Below are 22757 nucleotides of genomic sequence, written 5' to 3'. Positions count from 1 at the left end.
TCATTCCCATTTCTTGCATGGGACCTATAAATTCACCCAAGGACACACATGTGATTTTTCAACCAACTTTGGTATACTGGAGCATTTGCTTGTAGTTCAAATTTGAATTATGCACATTAAATGCGGAGAAACTCAATTAATATATAAAAAGGCCAAACAAACCCAGAATAATTCCAAAATTTAGCACGATACTTCTATTTGGTCTAATCTGCCTATGTAAAAAAATTAAGGCGGAAGAAGGCTGTGTGCGTATCTCGTTTCGCACACGGAGGTGACACGTTCCCTCTCGGAACCACGACCTTTTTGGGGAATCTCTGGTTTGCAAGAAGCTTAAACCAAAACTTGTCCCAATTCGGCCAAAAAATTTACTGCTGCATGTTGGTGCCATGTCATGACACCATGCAAGTTTCATGATTTTCAGGCGTATTTTGGATTTACATGAATTAGAAAACCAGATTTCTCAATCTTTCCGGCCGAGCCACGATGCCCAGATGTTTGAATTTCATTCCCATTTGTTGCAATGGACCTATAAATTCAACCAAAGACACACATGTGATTTTTCAACCAGCTTTTGTGCACTGGAGCATGTGCTTGTAGTTTAAATTTGAATTATGGACATTAAATACGCACAAACTCAATTAATATATAAAAAAGGCCAAACAAATCCGGAATAATTCCAAAATTTAGCACGATACTTCTATTTGGTCTAATCTGCTAGTGTACAAAAATTAAGGCGGGAGAAGATAGTGTACGTATGTCGTTTCGCACACGGAGGTGGCACATTCCCTCTTGGAACCATGAGCCTTCTTGAGGGAAGCTCAGGTTTGCAAGAAGCTTGCACCAAAGCTTGGCCCAATTCGGCCAAAAAAATTACCGCAGCATGTTGGTGCCATGTCATGACACCATGCCAAGTTTCAGATTTTCATGCGTGTTTTGGATTTACAGGAATTAAAAAACCAAGTTTCTCAATCTTTCCGGTCGAGCCACGACGCCCAGATATTTGAATTTCATTCTCATTTCTTGCATGGGACTTATAAATTCACCCAAAGACACACATGTGATTTTTCAACAAACTTTGGTGCATTGGAGCATGTGCTTATAGTTGGAATTTGAATTATGCACATTAAATGCTCAGAAACTCAATTAATGCATAAAAATGCCAAACGAACCCGGAATAATTTCCAATTTAAACATGACACTCATGTACTAGTTGCATGTTCACTGTACGTAAATGTTCTAGGAATTCAAACACCATCTTTTTCCTCCGTAACACCATTTTGTCTTTCAAAACATAATGAAAAAAATTAGGTATACCACAAACAGTTTGCTAGAAAGAATCATGTGGGATGCGATATAAAATATCTTGGCGCACCGTCTTGTCTGGCTTACGCGGGAAGCTTCGTCGTCTACAGTCCATCACCCCTCCTTGAACCACACTTGCGCGCCAGTTTCTCGCGGCACCGAGCGAATTTTTTTTGCCACCGTGGAAATATCTATCTCCCCGCCCCCTCCCTCGTACGAAAAGCCACATTTCCACAGTTCCTCCTTGCTTTCCAAGTTCAAACCTTCACTGCTGCTTACTGGAAGCTCAGCCTCCTCGCCGGGAACCCTTCTTCTTGCAGCGCTGCCTCCTCGCCGGGAACCCTTCTTCTTGCAACGCTGCCTCCTCGCTGGCTACCCTTCTTCTTGCAGCACCGCCTCCTCGCTGGCGACCCTTCTTCTTGCAGCGCCACCTCCTTGCCGGCGACCCTTCTTCTTGCGGTGCGGCCTCCTCCCCGCCGACCCTTCTTCTTGCTGCGCAGCCTCGTTGATATGGTCAGGTAATCCACACCCCACCCACACCATCCTCCTCATTTCCCGTCCCACATGCCTCGACCGACGGCGCGACACCTTCCACCGAAATCACTGCCCCCTCCTCCAATTAAGCGCCGCCCATAGCCATTTTGCACGCAGTATAACGTGGAGCTTAGTAGCATGTGGCTGCACGCACGCACGAGGTCGCTATGGCTGCCATGCATGTCGACCGCCAGATCTTGGAGGAGCACCTCGTCGTCGAGGCCACCGTCAACACCGCCACATGGTTTTCTACTTTAAAATACAGTTCATGTTGTTTTCTCGAGGCCACCGCCAGTGCCTTCTTGTGATTTTTCCTCTGTAATGTTAATATGCAATCTGATATTCAGTTAACAGTTTGGTCCTCTGAAATGTAATGTTCAGTTAACACTTTGGTCCAACAATTGCTACATTTTGTAGTGCTGTTCTCAAGCATTCTTTGTTTTGTTAACTGTCTTATCTTCTAGTACATGTTTCTATTCTGCAATGTTGTGCTTAGTTAACTATTTTGGTTCATTTGGTCTGCTGTCCATTTAACTGTTTGGTTCAGTTCTGCAATTTGATTTTCATTTCCTGTGGGTACAATTTTATATTGTTATGCATGTGACACCAATCGAATTTGGCTGTACTCAATACATATTCTACTGATAGTATGGCAACTCTCAGTTAACCTGATCAAGATCTTCCTTATGTGTGTTGCAGGGAAACAATGGGAGACACTGTGGTTTACCATCGAGGTTTGTTCAAGTAGGGTCCTTTGGCTAATAGCACATTATTGTGCAGTTGCAGGAATCTAATATTTAGGTTTCTTACAATTTGGTCTTGCACATGTAGGTCCTGCTGTCAGAAGCTTAGACCCACTGTTCGACCCATTTTGCATATGAGGAAATGAGATGTCCATGAATATCAGTAAAGTCAAGAAACTCAGAAAGATTATTAGGATGAAGAAACTTGCAGCGAATAACAACAAGATCTTTGTTTGCACAATGAAGAAGACATCAGTCAATTATAGGATGGTACCAACTCTTTTACCTTGTTTTTACCCCTTGCACCATTTCAAAATTTACAACAGCGATTTATGCATAGCTTTGTTTTTAGTAATTTTCAAAGCAGGTCACCGATGATTACCTCTCAAACCACCTGCATGGTCAAGAGGCGAGGAAGGTATTCATTCAACACCCACGGTGCAATATTGAAGTCTTGCTGAAGAGGACGAAGGTTGGGCGGGCAATTATCCATAGCCACTGGCCTAAAGTTGCAAGGACATTCAACATCACTGAAGGCTCAATATTTGCCTTCCGCTTCTGCAGTTTCCTAGATGAGATTCATCTATCTATTTACCGTGTATGATGCTACTTTCCAAAGGTTTTTGATGCTGCATGTGAAACTTGGTGCTGTTGTGTAATGGCATAACTGAGTGCCGAAGCTATCTGATGTAATTCGATTATGAAATCCTGGTTGCTTTTATACGGATATAAAATATCTGGCGTGTTTTATAAGAAATATCAGTTTGATTAGTACATGGATTATCAATAATAGGCTAATTACTCTGCTTATTGGGGTTTTCTATTGCAGACGGTTACTCAGACAGCACCGTGGGCGATGAATTCAAAGAACCCACATGGTTTCTAGAAAGTAGGCATGTTCGATCAACTAACAATCACACACGGCTTCCGGCAGCGAACTGTTTGTGTTAGGCCACCTTGCACAAACGTTTCCACACAAAGAACTGTGTGTGATATACATACCTACGGAAATGTTTTTCTAGGATTCACCGTGTGGGATGTACATACCTATGGAAATGATTTTCTGGGATTCATCGTGTGGGATGTACATACCTACGGAAATGATTTTCTGGGATTCACCGTGTGGGATGTACATACCTACGGAAATGATTGGGTTTCGATGCCTCCCCCGATCGCACATGAGCTCATTTGGTGTCCCAGGAGGGCCTATCCCCCACGGTTTCTGGGTCGTGTGGGAAGGACTCCCCTATCGCCCACACTCACTTGGCGACGGTTCCAAATACCGTCGCAGAAAGGGGTTAAAAAATGTTTGTATAGCACATCACTGTACCAGTGCTTGGCATGCTTTCATGGAATGGCACCCGACATGTTGTGGTATTTTTCGTGTCCATTTTGAGAGAAGGCGCACTCAAATAACAGCCAACAAAGGCATTTTGAAAAAATAGCTGCCACTTTAATATCTCAAACGGTTGTATAATTCAAATCGTGTGCGTTCTGTTAACCATTCACATGACGCCATGTGTCTTCGTTTTAATGTCTATAGGAGGTGCCATGCGGACAGCTGCTTGACCTTGACTGAACGGGAGGCGTGCGAGCGGAGTCCGGTGCACAGGCTGACCAAGAGGCGTGCAAGATGTCCTCCAATGCGCAGGCTCACCGGGAAGCATGTGAGCTGTATGCTGCGCAAGCTCACTTGGAAGCGAGCCCTTTGACTTCCATGGCCGCCCGCCTTCCTCTCTATTAATGGCGCCCAAGCCGCTGTTTAATACGGGTGGCCTTACTATTTGCCTCCCATTTCCCTCCCTCCCGCAGACCTCCACCAACGCCATGGCATAGAATGAGCATCTGCCACTAGTCTTCAAGTTTGGTGAAGTCGACTCCGAGCCGAAGGAGATAGAAAATAAGGAGGAATGGGGCCTCATGGACATGGCCCAGAATGAGCTGGCCGCGGCGGTTGCTGCCCCCGCTCCCGTCCCAGCTCCCGTCCCAGCTCCCGTCCCCGTGACCGCGCCAGCGACCATCCCCGTAGCATTGACGGGCTGGTCGCTGAGAACTATCGCAGAGCCCGAAGCCACAGGCGTCAGCGAGGTCTCCGCGGACCCACGCGAGCTCATGTACATGCCAGCGCTAGCGCCCGTGCCCGTGCGCGCCCCTCCACCCACCGTGGCACCGGCTCCCGTGCATTTGGCTGCACCCGCTGCACCCGTGCCCCTACCCGTGTGCGCCCCTCCACCCACCGCGGCGCCAGTCCCCGTGCATTTGGATGCATCCTCCGCGCCCGTGCCCGTGCCCGTGCGCGCCCCCCTCAGCGGCATGGAACGCTGCCGTCAACTGCTATGTCTCAGCGGTGCCAGTTGTCATTCTCTCGCGCCTCGCCTGTCGACCGCGCGACAACATGATGTTTGATTTACAAGTGAAGAACATTTTGTGCTTCCTTGAAGACTTCAACAACGGCGTCCAGAAGGACGACCACGACAACGACGGCGCGGCAAGCCGCCTCCGCCGCCGCCGGAAATAGTTTTGTTGGGTTTTAATACTGTATCTCGAATTCTTGATCATATGAATATAAATTCACAGTGTGACTGAACGAAAGATATGGTTTGAACGAACTTGCGTTTTTCTCTCTTAATGTACAGACTTATCAAACGATTATCTTTTAAAAAAATTGTCAATGGTATTTAAATATAAAACACTCATCGCAAACGTTTTAGTTAGAACACTCGTATGCAAACAGACAGCTTCCCCAGGAAGCCAAGGGAAAATGTGTCGAGCAGGATTTTTGCAGCTCTTGATCGCAAATGTTTTAGATAGAACACCCGTATGCAAAGTGAGAGCTATGGTCTTCCCTCGCAGTGCAGGATTTGTGCATCCCTTCAACACAAACAGTTGTTTTGCATGACCCGTGTGCAACCATGTAGAAACAATTGAGTAAGATTTGCATCTATCATTTTGGGTATGTTGCCATTTGTCAAACTGGAAAGATTGACATTTGTTTATCTAGTAACATTGCCATTTGTCAACCTTGTAACACCGCGATTTGTCAAAATATGCAGCTAAAAATCACTAGCACTATCTAATTTTTGCAACTAAAATCAATAGCACTGTTCATATGGACACCACTAGCAGGCGTGAGTTGATGGACGCATATGCAAATGTACCATTGATTACATACAACAAGTCATCAACCCACAATGACAAGGAGGATACACGTTGGATTATAGATCATTTCCAACAAAACATTCTAGTAAAGTAAAGTTTTTCTCACACAACAAAAACAAAGCGATGAAATGAACTTCAGCTCAACCACTCGTCGGCGGTGGAAACACTTGCTTTGAACCAGAAGTGATTCTCTGGGAAGGGCCAGCTACTGTCAATCTCGAGACCAACGCAGGACTGATCATCTAGGCTGAAGCGGCCTATGTCAAGACCCATATTGGGACGGTAGGGAAGCATAGAAATGTCTGAGGTATAGATACAGTTGCTTCTCATAAATGGTAGTAACGTTGTGTCAACAGCAGCTGGATCGCCTTCCACCATCATTGGATAGTTTTTTCCAAGGAAGAGCGAGTTTCCTCCAAGACTTTCAATACTGAACCAGGGAGAAGGTGTTGGCGCTAGTACACTAGTATCCATCCTGAATACCCTGCAACGGATGTTGGAATAGGTCCGAAGAGTGCGACCATGCGAGACAACACCTGCTTCCTTAGTAACATTAGCAGTGCCCTGTATACAGACAAGAAGAGGTGATCCATCGGAATAAGTTGCCAGGTGCCACTGAGTATATGGGTCCTACTCGTCCTCATACTCGTGATCATCAGCATCGTCATCTCCCCCTTGGTTATACAAATTTTCAAGTATAGGTGGTGTAATGTTCACAGGACCTTGGAAACACAAAAAGGTTAATTAGTAAAGGGAAACTAGCTAACCCGCATGCATGTGGATGAAACAATAATAATTACGGTGCAAGACAAACGTACCGAAAGCATCAGGATTCCATGCAAAAACAGTGCCACAAGTGGTGGCAGCAAAGACAAGACCCTCGTATTGAATTGCATCACAGTACTCATCCGTGTATAGAAATTGATTTTTGAGCAATATCCATCGAGGCGTGGAAGTAAGGACGGCAACAAACTTGTCGAAAATAGCAACAACTTCATAGTTCGTGTAATCCCAAGAGTGGTTGGGAACTCAACAAATTGCTATCTTCCATAGACGATAGTCACCATGATCGTATTTGAACTCACATAGAATACCGGTGTACTCAACCTCTGGGCAGTCTGAGATTTTTGGAAGTGGAACCCGGTGACAAGTATACACATTCACAAGTTCCCACTCACAGTTGTACCCAATATAAACAACCCAATCTCGATTTGCGCCTGCCCAAGCCTTGCCCTCAAGCGATGTCATCCTAACATCATACATATCATTATCAAGCAACATCAACTTGCACAAGGCGAGGCTTCCCTCGTCCCCGCGCCAGTCAGCAAGGTCACGACGAAGAAGATAGGGGAGATCAGACCGCTCCTGGACCCTTGGGTTCCTTGTAATGATGTTATTAGTTGAGTCAAGAATGGTCTTGAACGAACCTGCCATGCTAGCCGAGGTGATGACGTCGCACCGATCAATGAGTTCCTCCACCATGTCATCTTTCAGATCGGGGCAAGAATAACAGGGTCGTTTCTGTCCTGCTCCCTCCATGGAGAAAATGATCGAACAATGGCAGAAGGAAGGGTGAAGGCAAATGGAGAGAGGAAGAGCATGCGACAGCAGTTCCAAATCGAGAGGCAAAGGCGAAGAGGCGGTGGACGGTTGCCACGGTACAAGAAGAGGCTGGTGGGGAGCGAATAGTTGCCACAGAGGTCACACACTGACGACAAGGCCAAGTGAACCGCATGCCATATATCGCACACACATTGATCTGGCTGACCGTTTCTTTTGTGTTGCATAATCACAAATAGTTCATCCGAGTGAACCGTATGCTATACATCGCACACACCTTCATTTGGATGACCGTTTATTTTGTGTTGCCTAATCACAAACAGTTCATCCAAGTGAACCGTATGATGTACATCGCACACACCTTCATCTGGCTGCCCATTTCTTTTGTGTTGCCTAATCACAAACAGTTCATCCGAGTGAACCGTATGTTGTACATCGCACACACCTTCATTTGGCTGCCCGTTTCTTTTGTGTTGCCTAATCAGAAACAGTTCATCCGAGTGAACCGTATGTTGTGTATCACACACACCTTCATCTGGTTGACCATTTCTTTTGTTCCTAATCATTGCAAACAGTTAATTAAACTGAACCATATGCCCTGCATCACACACGCAACTAAAATCCGAACCGTGTTTGATGCATCCGTCGTCGCAAATGTTTTGCACCTTTTTTGACGGGTTTTTACACCACCGTTTGCGATTATTGCATCACACACAGTTTCGTTGAAGGGTCTCTGATCGTAGTGTCGCGTTAGCAGCATCCTGCAGTAGTGGACTATTGGAATTGGCATACCTTTTTCAAAAGTACGGCTCCTGTGACGTGAAGCTGGTGTTATGGTCAGTGGAGTAGGGCTAAAGTGTGCTACAGTTGGGGCTGTGTTTTCTGGGGCTGGTGATATGGACACTACAAATGGAGTGCTATTTGATTTATTAGGTATCACTGCCATTTCCAAATACTTTGTTTGTACTCCTTTAGGATCTGTAATCACCCTCTTCCTTTTGGACATTTGTTATGAAAGAACAACATTTAAGTGGAAAAACATGGTATGATGACACATGGAATAGGTATAGAAAATGGATAGGCATGTCATATTCTCATATATGATGTGTAAACTAAGCAGATGGTGGTGTAACAAAGTAGAAGTAATACAAGACATCATATGCAAGATACATGCGACCAATACAACCTTGCCAAGTTAGAGCAAGCACCTTGATGGATGAATAAGATAGGTCATTTGACTCTGACTCATCTGGAAGCTAAATAGACTTAGGTCTCACATCTTTAGGATCATATTCTGAAATGGAATCTGTAGATGGGAACCTAATTAGACTTGTGTTCCATTGCATCCAAACAGGACCTCAATCCCTTGATGCCAAGTTTGTTAGCCAATGGATTATTCCGCAATATTCCTCTCGTGTGCCCATTCTCATATGCATTATGATCATATTCAATACCTGACATGCATGAAAACATAAAAATAAGTGAGATTATCTTTGTAACGCATAGGGGATTCTAATCCAATAGTGCATCCTTGTAAACCTACGTCATATCTTTGTGCAATTCTTCTAAGAGATGCCATGTGTGCTATAATTTGGTGTGTGCATTAATATAATGTGGCCTACTACTCAAAATATAGGCTCCCTGTTGAGAGCTCCAGAAGTAAGGATACTTCGTAGATGACAGCTTCAAAATATACTAAGGAAGAACAACTCGACCTAACCCGTCGAACACAAATTTCTCTACTTCTCTTAGCAACAAGGAACATACTATACTTATTAAATAAGAAGAGAAGAGGATCATGTTAAAGAAGAGAAAGCAGATCGTAGATATTACAAGTCTTTCTATACAATGGTTGTTGCGCACCCATGATGAACCAGAGCGCACAGAGAAATACTATTCCTTCCTATCTCTCTATATGTGGCTCACATGCATTTCAAAACTAAAGTAGGAACATTTAGCTAGCCAATCAAATGTGTCTCTGTTTTAATAATATCAACATCATATCAGATTTGTATTTGTACAACTAAGCTTGTTTATATTGATGGGTGGAGCAGTACTGCTGAAAACAACGTCAGTTCGGGTTAGTTTCATTCAAATCATGTAAATTAGAGTCCAAAACAAGAGCAAAGTTGTTTGGAAAATTAGATGCGTCGGAGATGTATCAGGTTCTCGGGATCTTGGACCCTCAGGTGCCCGGCCCCCTCTGCTCTGCCCGACCCCTAATCTGTCCGGGTGCCCGGGAACTTTGTCCCCTTGGTGCTCGGGGCTGGGGACATTTCTTCTGGATGGTCCGCGTAGCCGGAATTGTGGTTGTGCAACGTCTATTTCCCCCGTGGGGATTTAAATAACCCCTTCTTCCACCCAACCCTAATATGTCCCCAAAATCTCCAAAATCTTGGGATCTCCTTCCCCAACCATCCAAACTCTCTCATACTTTGATGATAGGAGGAGATTCACCCGATCTACACTTGCACCAAACCGTTTGTGTTCCTCGGCTTCTACATCTACATCGACTTGTTACTCTTGGGTGCTTGGGCACCCTAGACGGAAGAGGTTATCGCGGAGCCAAAATCTATATTGAAGATTCATGCTGGTGTTGGGAGCCTCCAGTTAAGTTGTAGAGAGACCCCCAACCTTGTTTGTAAAGGTCCCGGTTGTCACCTTCAAGGGCACCGCTAGTGGATTCACGATACCTTGCATTGTGCGAGGGCATGAGGAGAATAGGGAGAGTCCTTAGGATGCTTGGGGAGCATGAGCCTCCACACCCCTCCAATGGAGAAGTAACCCCCCCCCCCCCAAGGGGGAACTTCACAAACACATCCTCATCTCCATCGATTCCACTTGCGGTTATTTCGTTCCTTTACTTTGTGCTAGTTATTATCTTGTGTTTACTCTTGCAAGCACTTGTTACTTGTTAAGATTTTCATATAGGTTGTCCACCTATCTGCATATATAGAAAACTTATTATTTTTTGAGCCTAAAATTTGCAAAAGAAGTTAAAATTTTGTTAGTATCCTAATCACCCCCTCTAGTCGACCATACCGATTCTTTCAGCTGCCAACAAGATTAATATCCTCCCCTCCCCCTCTGTTCATCGCTCTGCGGCAGTGCGGAAGGGGTGGATATTCCAGTCACTATTGATTTTCTTAAATCAACACAAAAAAATCCACACAAAAGAAATATGTGCCAGTACGTCTGGCATAGTTCAGTGATAACATTGTGGGCTTATTAATTTTGAGGAGTTTACTCATCGAAATGACTATGGACTCTTATTGTAGTTTCCCACATTCATGTCCTCGCCGACTCGCTAACTACATGGTCAGCATCTTCGTTACACCCAGAGTGATTGCACATTGCACCTCGAACTCGCCGTTCTCGGCATCGAATGGCGACTTCACGCCTGCCTCGAGGAACTTGTCATCGCAATATTTGGGAATGTCCAGCGCGGAGCTGAGGCTCGTCACCGCGTCGCCCAACCTGCCCGACGAGATGCCCCTGGCAGCCTTGTCAAATAGGCCCACAGCTCTGGAGTACATATTGTCACAGTAGGCGAGGACATGCTGGATAATCTGATCCTTTTCCTTGGCCTTCAGGGTGGCGATGCGCTTGCGGGTGTCCACAGCTGTCGCACTGGCAATCCCAATGGCGATGACAGCAAGGCCACACTTGTCCGTGGTGGCGCTATCCTTGTTGGCCTTGAAGAACTTGATGCAGATATCGTAGATGTCAGCGCCATCAAAGCGCCTGCATGTGTCTTCTATGACGGAAGCACTGGACGAGGCGAGGAGGAGGACAACAACAAGAAGCGAGAGAACTTGCGACGACCTCATGGTTTTGCCGCAACAATTTTCTTGTGTTTGTGAGATGTTTTGTGTGTCGAGGTTGGTTTGTCAAACTGTAGGTGCATGGTATATATAGGATATTGTCATCTAAAACACTAAACTCGGATGTATATCAATCAATCAATGCCGAATAACCTTGGCAGAAAACATGGCTACAATTAATTAACATTTATTGCTTCCTTATCTATCAATAAATATTTGATACATCTATCAATTGATCAAATTATTAAAGCAATATAAAATGGACAGCCCAGATTTAAACCATAGAAAATAATGGTAGCGGTTTAGTCTTAAATGGAATGTCCAATGGAGATTTATAAGATATTTTCAGTTCCTAGTTATTACTCGATTCCAATGCACGTAGTCGACGACATACAACCGGAGGAAGAAGATGGCTCGCAGGCCTATAAGTGGCGGACGCGGCTATGTGCCGCCCGCGGTGAGCCCTACCATGGTCCGCCTGCAGGCCAACATGTATTGGGCTGGCCTAGTAGCCGCGACTCGCCTGATGACATCGTGTTACTTTTTTCTTTATTTTTATCTAAAAAAAATCTTTTTTCTTCATTTTTTCCATATTTTTGTTTTTTCGTTGATTTTCACTTTATTTATATTCAGAAATATTCTATATATATGTATCACAAAACCATTTTACATAAAAGTTTAGAAAATGTTAATGCTGCATTTGGAAAATGTTAATCATGTATAAAAGATGTTTTTATCTATACAAAAAATGTAAAATGTGAAAAATTAGAAAATTTTAATCATGTCTACAAAAAAATTAGTCATATGTACAAAACCTGTTTATGCATTATACAAAAATCTTTGTGTAATTAAAAAATGTTCATGATATTTCCAAAAAATGTTTATACAACATAATTTTTTGCATAGTTCAAAAATATGTTTTTATCATTAAGTAATGTTCCAATGCGTATTTAGAAAATGGTTTTTTTACCAACTACAGTGGGGGAAAATCCCTATTGTGATCTTTGTCATTAAAAGATTAGTGGTTAAGCAGTGTACAAGGGAGGCATGATCATGCCAGTTACATCCAATTAGGCTAGATCTATTACATCAATAAAAATTCGTACATACTGTCTAACCATGACAACATACCCTCTTTGATACTAGGCCTAGCCCGGATCATAGTGTCTTGAAAATATCTATTGAAGCTAGTCTTGCAATTTATGATGGAGCATGCGATGTCTTCAAATATTTTGTCATTTCTCTGGTTCCATATAGCACAGCTTCCAGTGATTAAAATTTCCATGAACAAATCCCATTTATATCTGTGTTTTGCATCTGTGATCATCATGTGAATGTCTAGATCAGTGTTCCATTCTATACCAATACTCCACCAGAAACCTTGACTGAATGGGCAGCTGAATAGTAAATGAGCTCTGTCTTCCAGATTATGGTCTCTGCATTATACACAAATAGTGTTCTCTAGTGTGAATTTTTTTTCTAGTCAGTAGATCACAAGTGTTTATTTTGTCGTTGAGAATAAGCCAGGAGAAGAATTTATGCCTGGGTAGACAACAAGCTTCCCATATCCATTACATTGGCAAAGGGCTTGTTGATTTCTCATAAGGATTTTATAGATTTTTTTGCAGAATATTTGGAGTTTCCCCACATAAAAAATCATTTATTTTTCTCCTGGTTATCCCTGATTTCTTCAAGCTATCCAGATAGGTTGATTAATTGATCATATGCAATCATAGATAGAGGGAGTTGGAACATGCTGCTATGGTCCATCACAGATTATGTCGGCTGGATTATGATGTTGGTATATGTTGCATATGAGTGTAGTTCAGCCCAGTTCCTTTTTAGAATACTACCACTTTTCCATACATCTTCCCGTAGAGAACAGTGTTTTCTTTGTTTACTTGACAAGTTGCCATACCTTTGTATAAATCAGTTAAGCTCACACAGTCCTTCCACCAAAAGATCCTTTGTTCTTGCTTGCATGAGGTGTGGTGTTGTTTGAATAATAGGCTTGCTACACCAGATTGACCCATGGTATGTTCTCATGATTGTAGAATTTGTGTAAGTGCTTGATTATCAGAGCAATATTCTAGATTCTAAGATTTAGAACACCAATTCCACCTTTTTTGGGTTTGCAAATCATCTTCCAACTAGTAAGACAATCTCCCTTTTTGTTTATGTCATTTCCATACCAAAGGAAATTTCTGCTAGCTTTGTTGACATGTTCCAAAATGGTGTAGTGAACCTTGAAGGTACACATAGCAAAAACGGGCATAGATGCAACCACTGAATCAACATATGTCAATCTGCCAGCATAATTCATGAAATTTGCAACTCCATATAATCTTTTATCAATTCTAGCTATGGTTGGCATAAGATCATGTACAAAGGGTTTGGTCGTACCTAGAGGTAGGCCCGGGTATGTAAATGGGGGACTTCTAATTCTGTATCCAAAATTTTCAGCTAAGTCAATGGCAGTAGCATTATCAATGTTGATGGGGAGAATGGAAGATTTGCTGTAATTTACAAATAAATCTCTAGACATGCTGAAAAAATGGAATAAGGATTTGAGATGCATCAATTGATCTTTATCAGATGGCATAATAAGGAATGTATCATCTGCATATTGAATGATTGGGTATTGTTGTCCATAGCTATCATCCACTGAAAGTGATAATTCACCATTTATCCATGCCATATTAACAATTGTTTGAAGGAGATCAACAACAATGACATATAGAAGGGGTGATATAGGATCACCTCATCCAACATCTCTTTTGCATATAATTTTCTTCCCAAGAACACCATTTAATAGAACAGAAGTGGAGGCTGAATTAAGTAATTAATCTTGTGACCCAGTTAATCCATCCGGGTCCAAAACCTTTGGCCTTAAGCATCTCAATGATGGCATTATATTCAATCTTTTCAAATGCCTTCTCAAAATCAAGTTTAAGAATGATAATTGGCCTTTTGATTTGTGGCATATACTGAGATATTCAAAAGTGTGTCCAAGGTAGTCCTGAACATTTCTCCCATCTCAATGATGGCATTTAGAAAATGGTTAACGTGTATTTGAAAAATATTCAAAACATGTTTTTGTGAAAATGATAAAGATGCCATCTTGTAATATAGTAGTTGGAGTGGATTCAATCTTGCATTACTTTTGTGGAACCACCATGTTCATCGTGATTCATCTCATCTTGTTTGTGCCTTTGATCTGCGAGTAAATTCCCTAGTTCCCGGTGATATGGAGAGGAATCCTAGTATGTAATAGACCGTCTGGTATTAGGGTTTAATATTTCCTTTTTATGTTTATGTTAATAGTCTTCTTTATGTTGGGTGAAGTCGACCATCCAACATATTCTAATTTTAGATGGAAGGTTATTATTGCTGGCATGATGGCTGGTTGCAAAGGTAGGTTAGTGACGGAGCTTATCTCCCTTCATCCCTGATCATTGTAGAAGGGGGTAAATGGGTGTCGCTTGCAGCTGTGTCCATAGGGGAAACCCCTTAATTATCATTCAGTAATTGGGGTGCTGATGAATAGTAGTGGTGTATGTTATACATGTCTGTCGCATCTATGCACGTATCTGTACGTGGCTATGCCCACAAATAAAAATATAAGAAGTGGCTTAGGAATCAGATGTAGCATTAGGCATCGGTCATGTAGACACATACTAGCAGGGAATCAGGACTCCCTGGGAATGCTTTAGTCCTATCGATTTCAATAAGCTTTACTCAAGTTTTGTGTTACTTTACTTCACGTTTGCAAGTTTACTTCACTTTTTGCTACCATCATCCAGTACTTTTATCCGTTTCCACTTTGCTTTGGGTCGCATTTAACTTGCAGACATTGTTATTTAAACTCTTTAAGAGACAAAGATTGATTCATGTGCTCCATGTGGGATCAATACTCTTACTTCGAAAAAGCTGCAACTAGGCCCTCTACACTTGTAGGCCATCAAGCATTTTCTGGCGTCCTCGTCGGGGAGCTGAGCACTTTTAGTCTTTGCTTGAAGTTTGATTTATTTGTGTGTACTAAATTTTTGTAGGTTCTGAGCAACCATGGCTAAGTTTGGGCACTTTTACCAACTCACCGCAATGCAACTTATTGGATGATGTCCTGCAAGTGCACAGGGTTGTTGTAGCCCTTTCGTGATAAGTAAAGAGTTGAACCCATGGGGAGTTGATTCGTCTCCAACGTATCTATAATTTTGGATTGTTTCATGCTATTATAGTATCAATCTTATACACTTTACATGCAATTTTATATCATTTTGGGAACCTAGTGCCCGGTGCCAGTTGTTGTTTTCTGCTTGTTTTTGGTTTTACGGAAAATCTATACCAAATAGAGTCCAAACATGACGAAACTTTTTGATGATTTTTTCTGGACATAAGAGACCCTAGAAGCTCCACGGGAGGAGCAGAAGACCTACGAGGAGACGACAAGGCAATAGGGCACGCCCTAATGTCTTATGGGCCCCACGTGTCTCCATATGACCTAACTCTAGTGCTATAAATTCTCAAATACTGGAAAAACCCAGAACATTCACCAAAACAATTTTTCCTCCACTGCAAGTCCCTGTTCTTCCGCGATCCCATCTGGAGGCCTTCGCTGATACTCTGCCGAAGGGAGAATCGGTCATGGAGGGCTTCTACATCAACTTTGTTGCACCTCCGATGTTGTGTGAGTAGTTCCCACAGGACCTATGGGCCCATAGTGATTAGCTAGATGGCTCTCTCTCTCCCTCCCTCCCTCTCCCTTTGATCTTCAATACAATGTTCTCTTCGTAGTTCTATTCGATGTAATCTTCTTTTGCCGTGCGTTTGTTGGGATCTGATGAATTATGGGTTTATGATCAGACTATTCATTGAAAGTAATTGAGTATTTTCTAAGCTTTATTATGTGTGATTGTTATAGCTATGTAATTCCTTCCAATCTATGAGTTTTCTTTGGCCAAGTTGATGAGTAGATCTTCAGTGGAAGTGGTGCATAGTAGTGGGTTCAATCTTGCAGTGTCCTCACCCAGTGACAGAAGGGATAGCTAGACATGTATTTGTATTGCTGTTGCTAAGGGGAAAATGACGAGGTTTAATCATATGGATTGGTTTTATTTTGTCTACATTATGTCACCATACTTCATGCAATACTTTGTTTGTCATGAACTTAATATGTAGAGAGGCAAGCATAGAAGCACTCAGTAATAGTAGTAGATGTAGGCAGGAGTCGCTCTACTTGTCGCGACGTAATGCCTATGTACATGATCATGCCATGAATAACGGCATAACTTTGTGATTTTCTATCAATTGCCAAACAGTAATTTGTCTAACCACCGTATGCTATTTTTATGAGAGAGAGACGCCTCTAGTGAAAACTATGGCCCTCGGGTCTATTTTAATCATATTTCTAAAACCAAAAATACCTTGTAGCATTTTATTTACTTTGCAATTTATTTATCTACTACTATCAGATTTGATCCTTGCAATTAACTGGTACAAGGGGATTGACAACCCTCTTGCCCGCGTTGGGTGCAAGTATTTGCTCTTGTGTGTGTAGGCACTGTCGACGGTTGTTTGCGTGGTTCTACTATTGGTTCGATAACCTTGGTTCTCTACTGAGGGACATACTATCCGCTACTATATTGCTACCTTCCTCTTCGGGGAAAATCCCGATGCAGCTCACAAGTAGCAGGAGCTGACAGGAAGGCACCACAAACCCTGCAGCTATGTTGTCACTTAACACAGTCACGTACGCACCCAAACCGGAGTTTGGAAATAGTCTATCCAATAAGTTGATAGGGAAACATGATAAAATGGGTGTTTACTATACTACGAATAAGAAAGTAAATACGGTAAAAAAGAGACTAAGTTTGTAGGACGGTGCTTGAGCAGTAGAGTATTCTCGAGTGTTCCGAATAATTACCACAGATATGACCTACGCATCAAGTTTAGAGAAACACTCTCTATTGTATCCTCTATCCATCCTTCATGTGCATAAGTGGGCAGTTCCCAAAACAGAACATGTTCTACTCTAATGTAGACACTTCATGTCACATACGCCACCAATTGTAGCTTCCCCATGCTAGTTATTATATACGGTCAATTAAGTGTTTCCCCATGGACACAACCAGATGTGAGTTTACCTGTACTCCCCTTCAATTGCAAAGACGGGGAATTGAGGCTTTTACTATCACCTGAATTACCTCAACATCCTAACTCATACAACGCCAGTAGTGGCTCCACGTCCAATCACGACGATAGTGTGAGAGAGGCCTCCCCTTAGCACTTGTGAAGGGTACTAACTCGAACATGGACAAATCATATTGGATCGCTTGGGAAATAATCATTTTAATCATAAAAGAGTTCATCTGTATCCTCGAGAACAAATATAACTACTCAAACATAAAGGAGAGGGTCAAGTTACAAGTTGGCATTCAGCCGGTGAAGGGAGAAGGCGCGGTGGAGATGGTGAGGGCGGCGGTGGCACGACGATGATGACACCGACGCGGTAGAGCGTGCATCGACTCGAAGGCCGGTGCTCAACCTTCTCCTTGGGATTGTCCCTTCCTATAAGGTGGTGGATGGAGCAGCAATGGATATGGACTTGGATGTGATGGTGATGAATGAGGATGATGGAGGCAGTGGCTAGGGTAGGAGGTGATATATAGGGCACCTCTGTGATGCCCTCCGTTGATGAGATGCATCCAAGGGCTCTAGATGAGCATTATCCTCTCCCACTCCCTTCTTTATGAGCCAAAGATCTCATGGGGTCGAACGGGAACAGAATCTGTGAAGAATCCTGTCAGAAGAGGCAACTTTCAGAGTTGTCTGGATGTCATATGACCATCCATACGACCTTGAATGGTCGTATGGTACGTCGTCTTTTGTCTTGTCCTCCTCGAGTGTTTTTGCCGCCATTCTTCATACGGACTCAGATTTGGTGTTCTTGGGCTTGTTGGATTCGTGAGCGTGACACCGATCCATTTCTGGCGTTAGAACTTAATTTTGCAAAACTTTGAAGATTGACTTTTTCGACTTTTGAAATGGCTAAGTCTGGCCCCTGGGTGTCGCCGTATTGAACCAGTCTTTGATCCTTTCATCTTGCTTGGTCCTAGGTTTCTCCAAAACACCTATAGACACAAGATAACAAAGAAAACTAATAAAAATAAAATAAAATACTAAATGTGCAATGCTCAAAAAGAAAATTGCAAAAAGCGGTAAACATGAATAGTGAACAACTATTGGGTTCAATGAGACATAATATATGAAGAGAACATGTAACATATGAGCTCTAAAAATGCATAAAATATAGAGCCATCAAGCACCCCACACTTAAACCTTCCTCGTCCTCGAATAACAAGGTTGACTACCAAAAGCTCACTACTACCAACTCTGAAGCTTACATTGAGACAAACCCCAAAAGTGATATCCATGTTCATCGTGCAAGCATGCAAAAAGTTAACAAGCAAGGGAGTAATACATGTTATCCCCTTAGTTCCATTGCCATGGAGGTCAATAAAGAGGAAAATATTTTGTGGAGCCCAAATTCCCATTGCCAAAGGTTTAGAGAGAAGGTCAAATTTATGTTAGGAACACAATAATGAATATCATAGACAAAACAAATCATGCATCAATGATCACCTCAAAAACACCAACCCGAGGCATACCGGGTACAATAGATTGTCTGTTTGCGTTATTCAACCGCTCAAATACATATGCATCACTGAGCGCAAGTTTATGCCTCGCGCTTAGGGGGAAAACAGAATAATGGTTGGGTTTTTGAGAAGTCAAACCCAAAGAAAATATTGCATCAACACATCTGACCATTAGTCAAAGTTTGACTACATTCCATTTCCTTGTTCAACATATCATCGCTTTTATTTAGCAGATTCTGAATCTTTTTCATAGCAAGTTGTTGTCGAGTGGAAATTTTAGCAAGTTTGGAATAGCTAGGTTTAATTCATCATTAGTTTAATCTTCAATAGTGCCAAAGTATGAGGCGCGTGAAGATACCTTGACCCTTTGGCCATGGAGCAGTGCGCGGGAGAAGCGTCATCGTCGAAGTCTTCAGTGTCGGTGACACATACATTTTTCTTCAGTGTTGAAGATGGACTTGGTGACGAAAGCAGTAATGAGAGCAAGGCTCTCCACACAGGAGTCAGATTCTTCATCAGATTATTCATTGGAAACTTTAGGGTCAGACCCAGATTCTTGAGTCCATTTCCTTTCCTGTGAATGTGCGAGCATTGTTGGAACTTCTCTTCTTCTGTGATGATAAATTTGAAAGACTAGGGATTTCTTCTTATCAGAACTGCCATCCTTGCTCTTCTTCTTATTTGCTTCCTTTTTTCCTAGAGAGGACAGTCAACAATGTAGTGGTCTAGTTTCTTGCATTTGTGACAAGTTCCCTTATTTTAGTCCCAAGGAGAAGTTTCTCCTAATTTCTTCTAGCCATAGTTTGAAGACTTTCCCAAGTGGTTCTGTAGCGACCCGACCTCAAACAGTCAAGTCTCTGTGCTTCAGTGTCATCCCTGGATTGGTAATGCTGACACACACAGTACTCGAAGGATTTATAACAGAATAGCATTCACACACTTATTACAATAAATATGGCTTAAGGCCATCTAATACGATAACATCGGAATGCTTGGAAGATAAAGTGAGTCCATCAACTCCAACAGCATAGCTGAGCTGCACGGCAACGACCTAACGAACCTTACTCCTCGTCTGAAAAGTCTGCAGCATAATACGTTGTAGCCCGAAAACGGGTCAGCACATGGAATATGCTGGCAATATAACACGGTAGAGCAAGAACAGAATAATGCTATCACTATATGCATATTTGGCTGGTGGAAAGCTCTACGGTTAAAGTTTTGCGAAAAGCCAATTTTTCCCTACAACAAAGGAATATATTTTATTGAACTATCATGGTAGTTGAAACATCATTGAGAAGGTTCCTCCAACTCAATCCCAATTAAAAGTAAGTATCAACCCAACAATATTAATTTAGAGTGATGAGATACATATGATAATCCAAGTACTAGATACTCAAGATGTCCATAACCGGGGACACGGCTAACCATGATTAGTTTGTACACTCTACAGAAGTTTGCGCACTTTTCCCCACAAGACTCGATCTCCTCCGTTTGGATTTCTCGCACTACATGATGTTTGAGAAACGTATGACCGAGACACAGTTTTTGAGAAGCATTAACTCTCTACTCCGGATAGACTATACCACCTACAACCCACTACCTGCTAGTCTACCTCTTCAAGAGCTTCACGCAACTTACTCAACTATGCTAGAGCCCATAATAGCTTGTGGCTACACACGGAAGTTTCTAGCATGAAATATCTCAGTTCCCTTTAAGCCTGGGTGGCGGACCTTAGGATTATCACATGGGTACTCTGGGATATCCTAGGACAACACTGGATTCTCCAGGTGCCCGACAAGCAATCCACCCAGATGTGTATTAAAGTTTCCACCTTAAGTTGAACCATTAATTAACAATCTCACGTCTGTCATGGTTTCACTCAAACCCAATCCACGTCTACGAGCATAGCATAGCAATATAAGCAGTGTAGAAGTAACTCCTGAGGGTTTGATAATAACATGGCAATAGGTTCTACCTCATCAACTACTTCCCAATCCCACATGTTATCAAGTCCTAACCATGCAATGTTTGAGGGTTCAAACTAATGCATAAAAACTGGGTGATAAAGGGATATGATCAAAGTGTTACTTGCCTTGCTGGTGATCCGCAAAACCTAGAGACTCGTAGTAGCACGCTTCGCACTCCGGGTGTTCTATCGCAAACAAACAAGCATACAATAAGCAATCAAACAATACACACGGGTAAAACTCAAATAAGAGATCTAACCAGAAAGTTCAACATAAGAACTCCGGTTTGCAAAAAGAATCAAATCAAACGAAGCAACGAAACTCAAACTGCGAAAGAAACAAGATCCGATTACTAATCTGGACTAAAGTCAAATTTTACTGTATTAAAATCTTGTTCAAGTTGGTTGAACATAAAGAGGGTTTAGAGACGAAACTCTAGGCGCTTGAATCGCCTGATTCCGATAAACGAGCGAAAAGTTGTACTAAAACAAAAATCGGATCAGAAATCGCAATCAAAAATAATCGCGGAAAATCCGAGAAAAAGAAAAACTGACGAACAGGCTATCGAACGAACGTTCGCTGTCTGCGGCTAAACGGTGAAAACCGTTCGTTAAAACGAACATAAAAATGGATGTTTGCTAAATAAATAAAGTGAAAAAACCCAAGCGGATCTTAAAAAAAACTGGATCTAGGGTTTCGAAAAAAACAAAATGTTTCCTCACGAAAACCGAGGTGGCTACCTCGGGTCCGGCGGGGTCCAGCGAGGTCCGGCAATGGCGGGGCGGCTCCGGTGCGGTGGGCGGCGGCGCGGATCGGCGGGCTAGGGTTAGGGTTTGGGGCGGCGACGCGGACGGGCTGCGGTGGGCTTCGGCGGCGCGGCTTAGAAAGGCCCCTCGGGCGGAGTCCCGCTCGGGTACGGCCCGGAGTTGGTTCACTTTTTTCTAAATAATTCTGATGTGCAGAAAAAGAAAGAAAAGAAATACTAAACGGACTCAAAAAATCCCGAAATAATTTTTCCCCGTCCTCTAAAAATAAGCCGGACAAGGTGAACATTTATTTGTGCTAAACTACAATTTGGAAAAACGCATATTTTTCCTAATTCAAATAAAATAGCGACAAAACTCCGAATAACAAATCTTATTTGATTTTAATATTAAATCTTTGATATTTCTCTATTTTGAGGAAGTCATTTTATCCTCTCTCTTTTATTTTTATAAAAGAAATATTCGAAGAGAAAATAATTAAAAATCAAACGACCCTCTTTTCAAAATTTGAGAAAACTCGAATATGAAAATAATGAAATCCCCAACTCTCTCCGTAGGTCCTTGAGTTGCGTAGAATTTCTAGGATCAAGCCAAAATGCAATAAAATATGATATGCAATGATGATCTAATGTATAACATTCCAAATTGAAAATTTGGGATGTTACAAACCTATCCCCCTTAAGATGAATCTCGCCCTCGAGATTCGGGTTGGCTAGAAAATAGGTGTGGATGGTCCTTGCGTAGGTCTTCCTCTCGTTCCCAGGTGGCTTCGTCCTCGGTATGGTGGCTCCACTGAACTTTGCAAAACTTAATAACCTTGCTGCGGGTAACCCGACTGGCAAACTCGAGAATCCTGACTGGCTTCTCCTCATAGGTCAAATTATTGCCCAACTGAATCGCTTCCAGCGGTACTGTATCTCTGAGAGGAATGTCGGCCATCTCTGCGTGGCACTTCTTCAACTGAGAAACGTGGAGCACATCGTGAACTCCTGACAATCCTTCGGGTAATTCCAACTTATAAGCAACTTCTCCCATACGTTCCAAAACTCTGTATGGTCCCACAAAGCGTGGCATTAACTTTCCTTTAACTCCAAAGCGCTTAACTCCTCGGAGTGGTGATACTCGAAGATACACTCTTTCTCCGATTTCATACACTACCTCCTTGCGTTTTGAATCTGCATAACTCTTCTGCCGGGATTGAGCTACCTTCAGTCTATCCCTAATCAATTTAACCTTCTCTTCTGATTCC

At 42.5% G+C, this 22757-nt stretch overlaps 1 protein-coding gene across 1 annotated transcript; it reads right to left on the bottom strand.

The window, feature by feature from the left end:
• Positions 1-10474: 10474 nt before the first annotated feature.
• LOC125556382 (putative invertase inhibitor) lies at positions 10475-11190 on the bottom strand. The gene has a single exon (XM_087521333.1). The coding sequence runs from the start codon at positions 11126-11128 to the stop codon at positions 10610-10612; it is 519 nt and encodes a 172-aa protein (XP_087377459.1). The 5' UTR covers positions 11129-11190; the 3' UTR covers positions 10475-10609.
• Between the last annotated feature and the right edge of the window lie 11567 nt (positions 11191-22757).

Source organism: Triticum urartu, chromosome 5A (assembly GCF_056163025.1).
Source record: "Triticum urartu cultivar PI428250 chromosome 5A, HENAU_Tu73, whole genome shotgun sequence".
NCBI lineage: Eukaryota > Viridiplantae > Streptophyta > Magnoliopsida > Poales > Poaceae > Triticum > Triticum urartu.
This window is presented reverse-complemented; position numbering and strand designations above follow the sequence as displayed.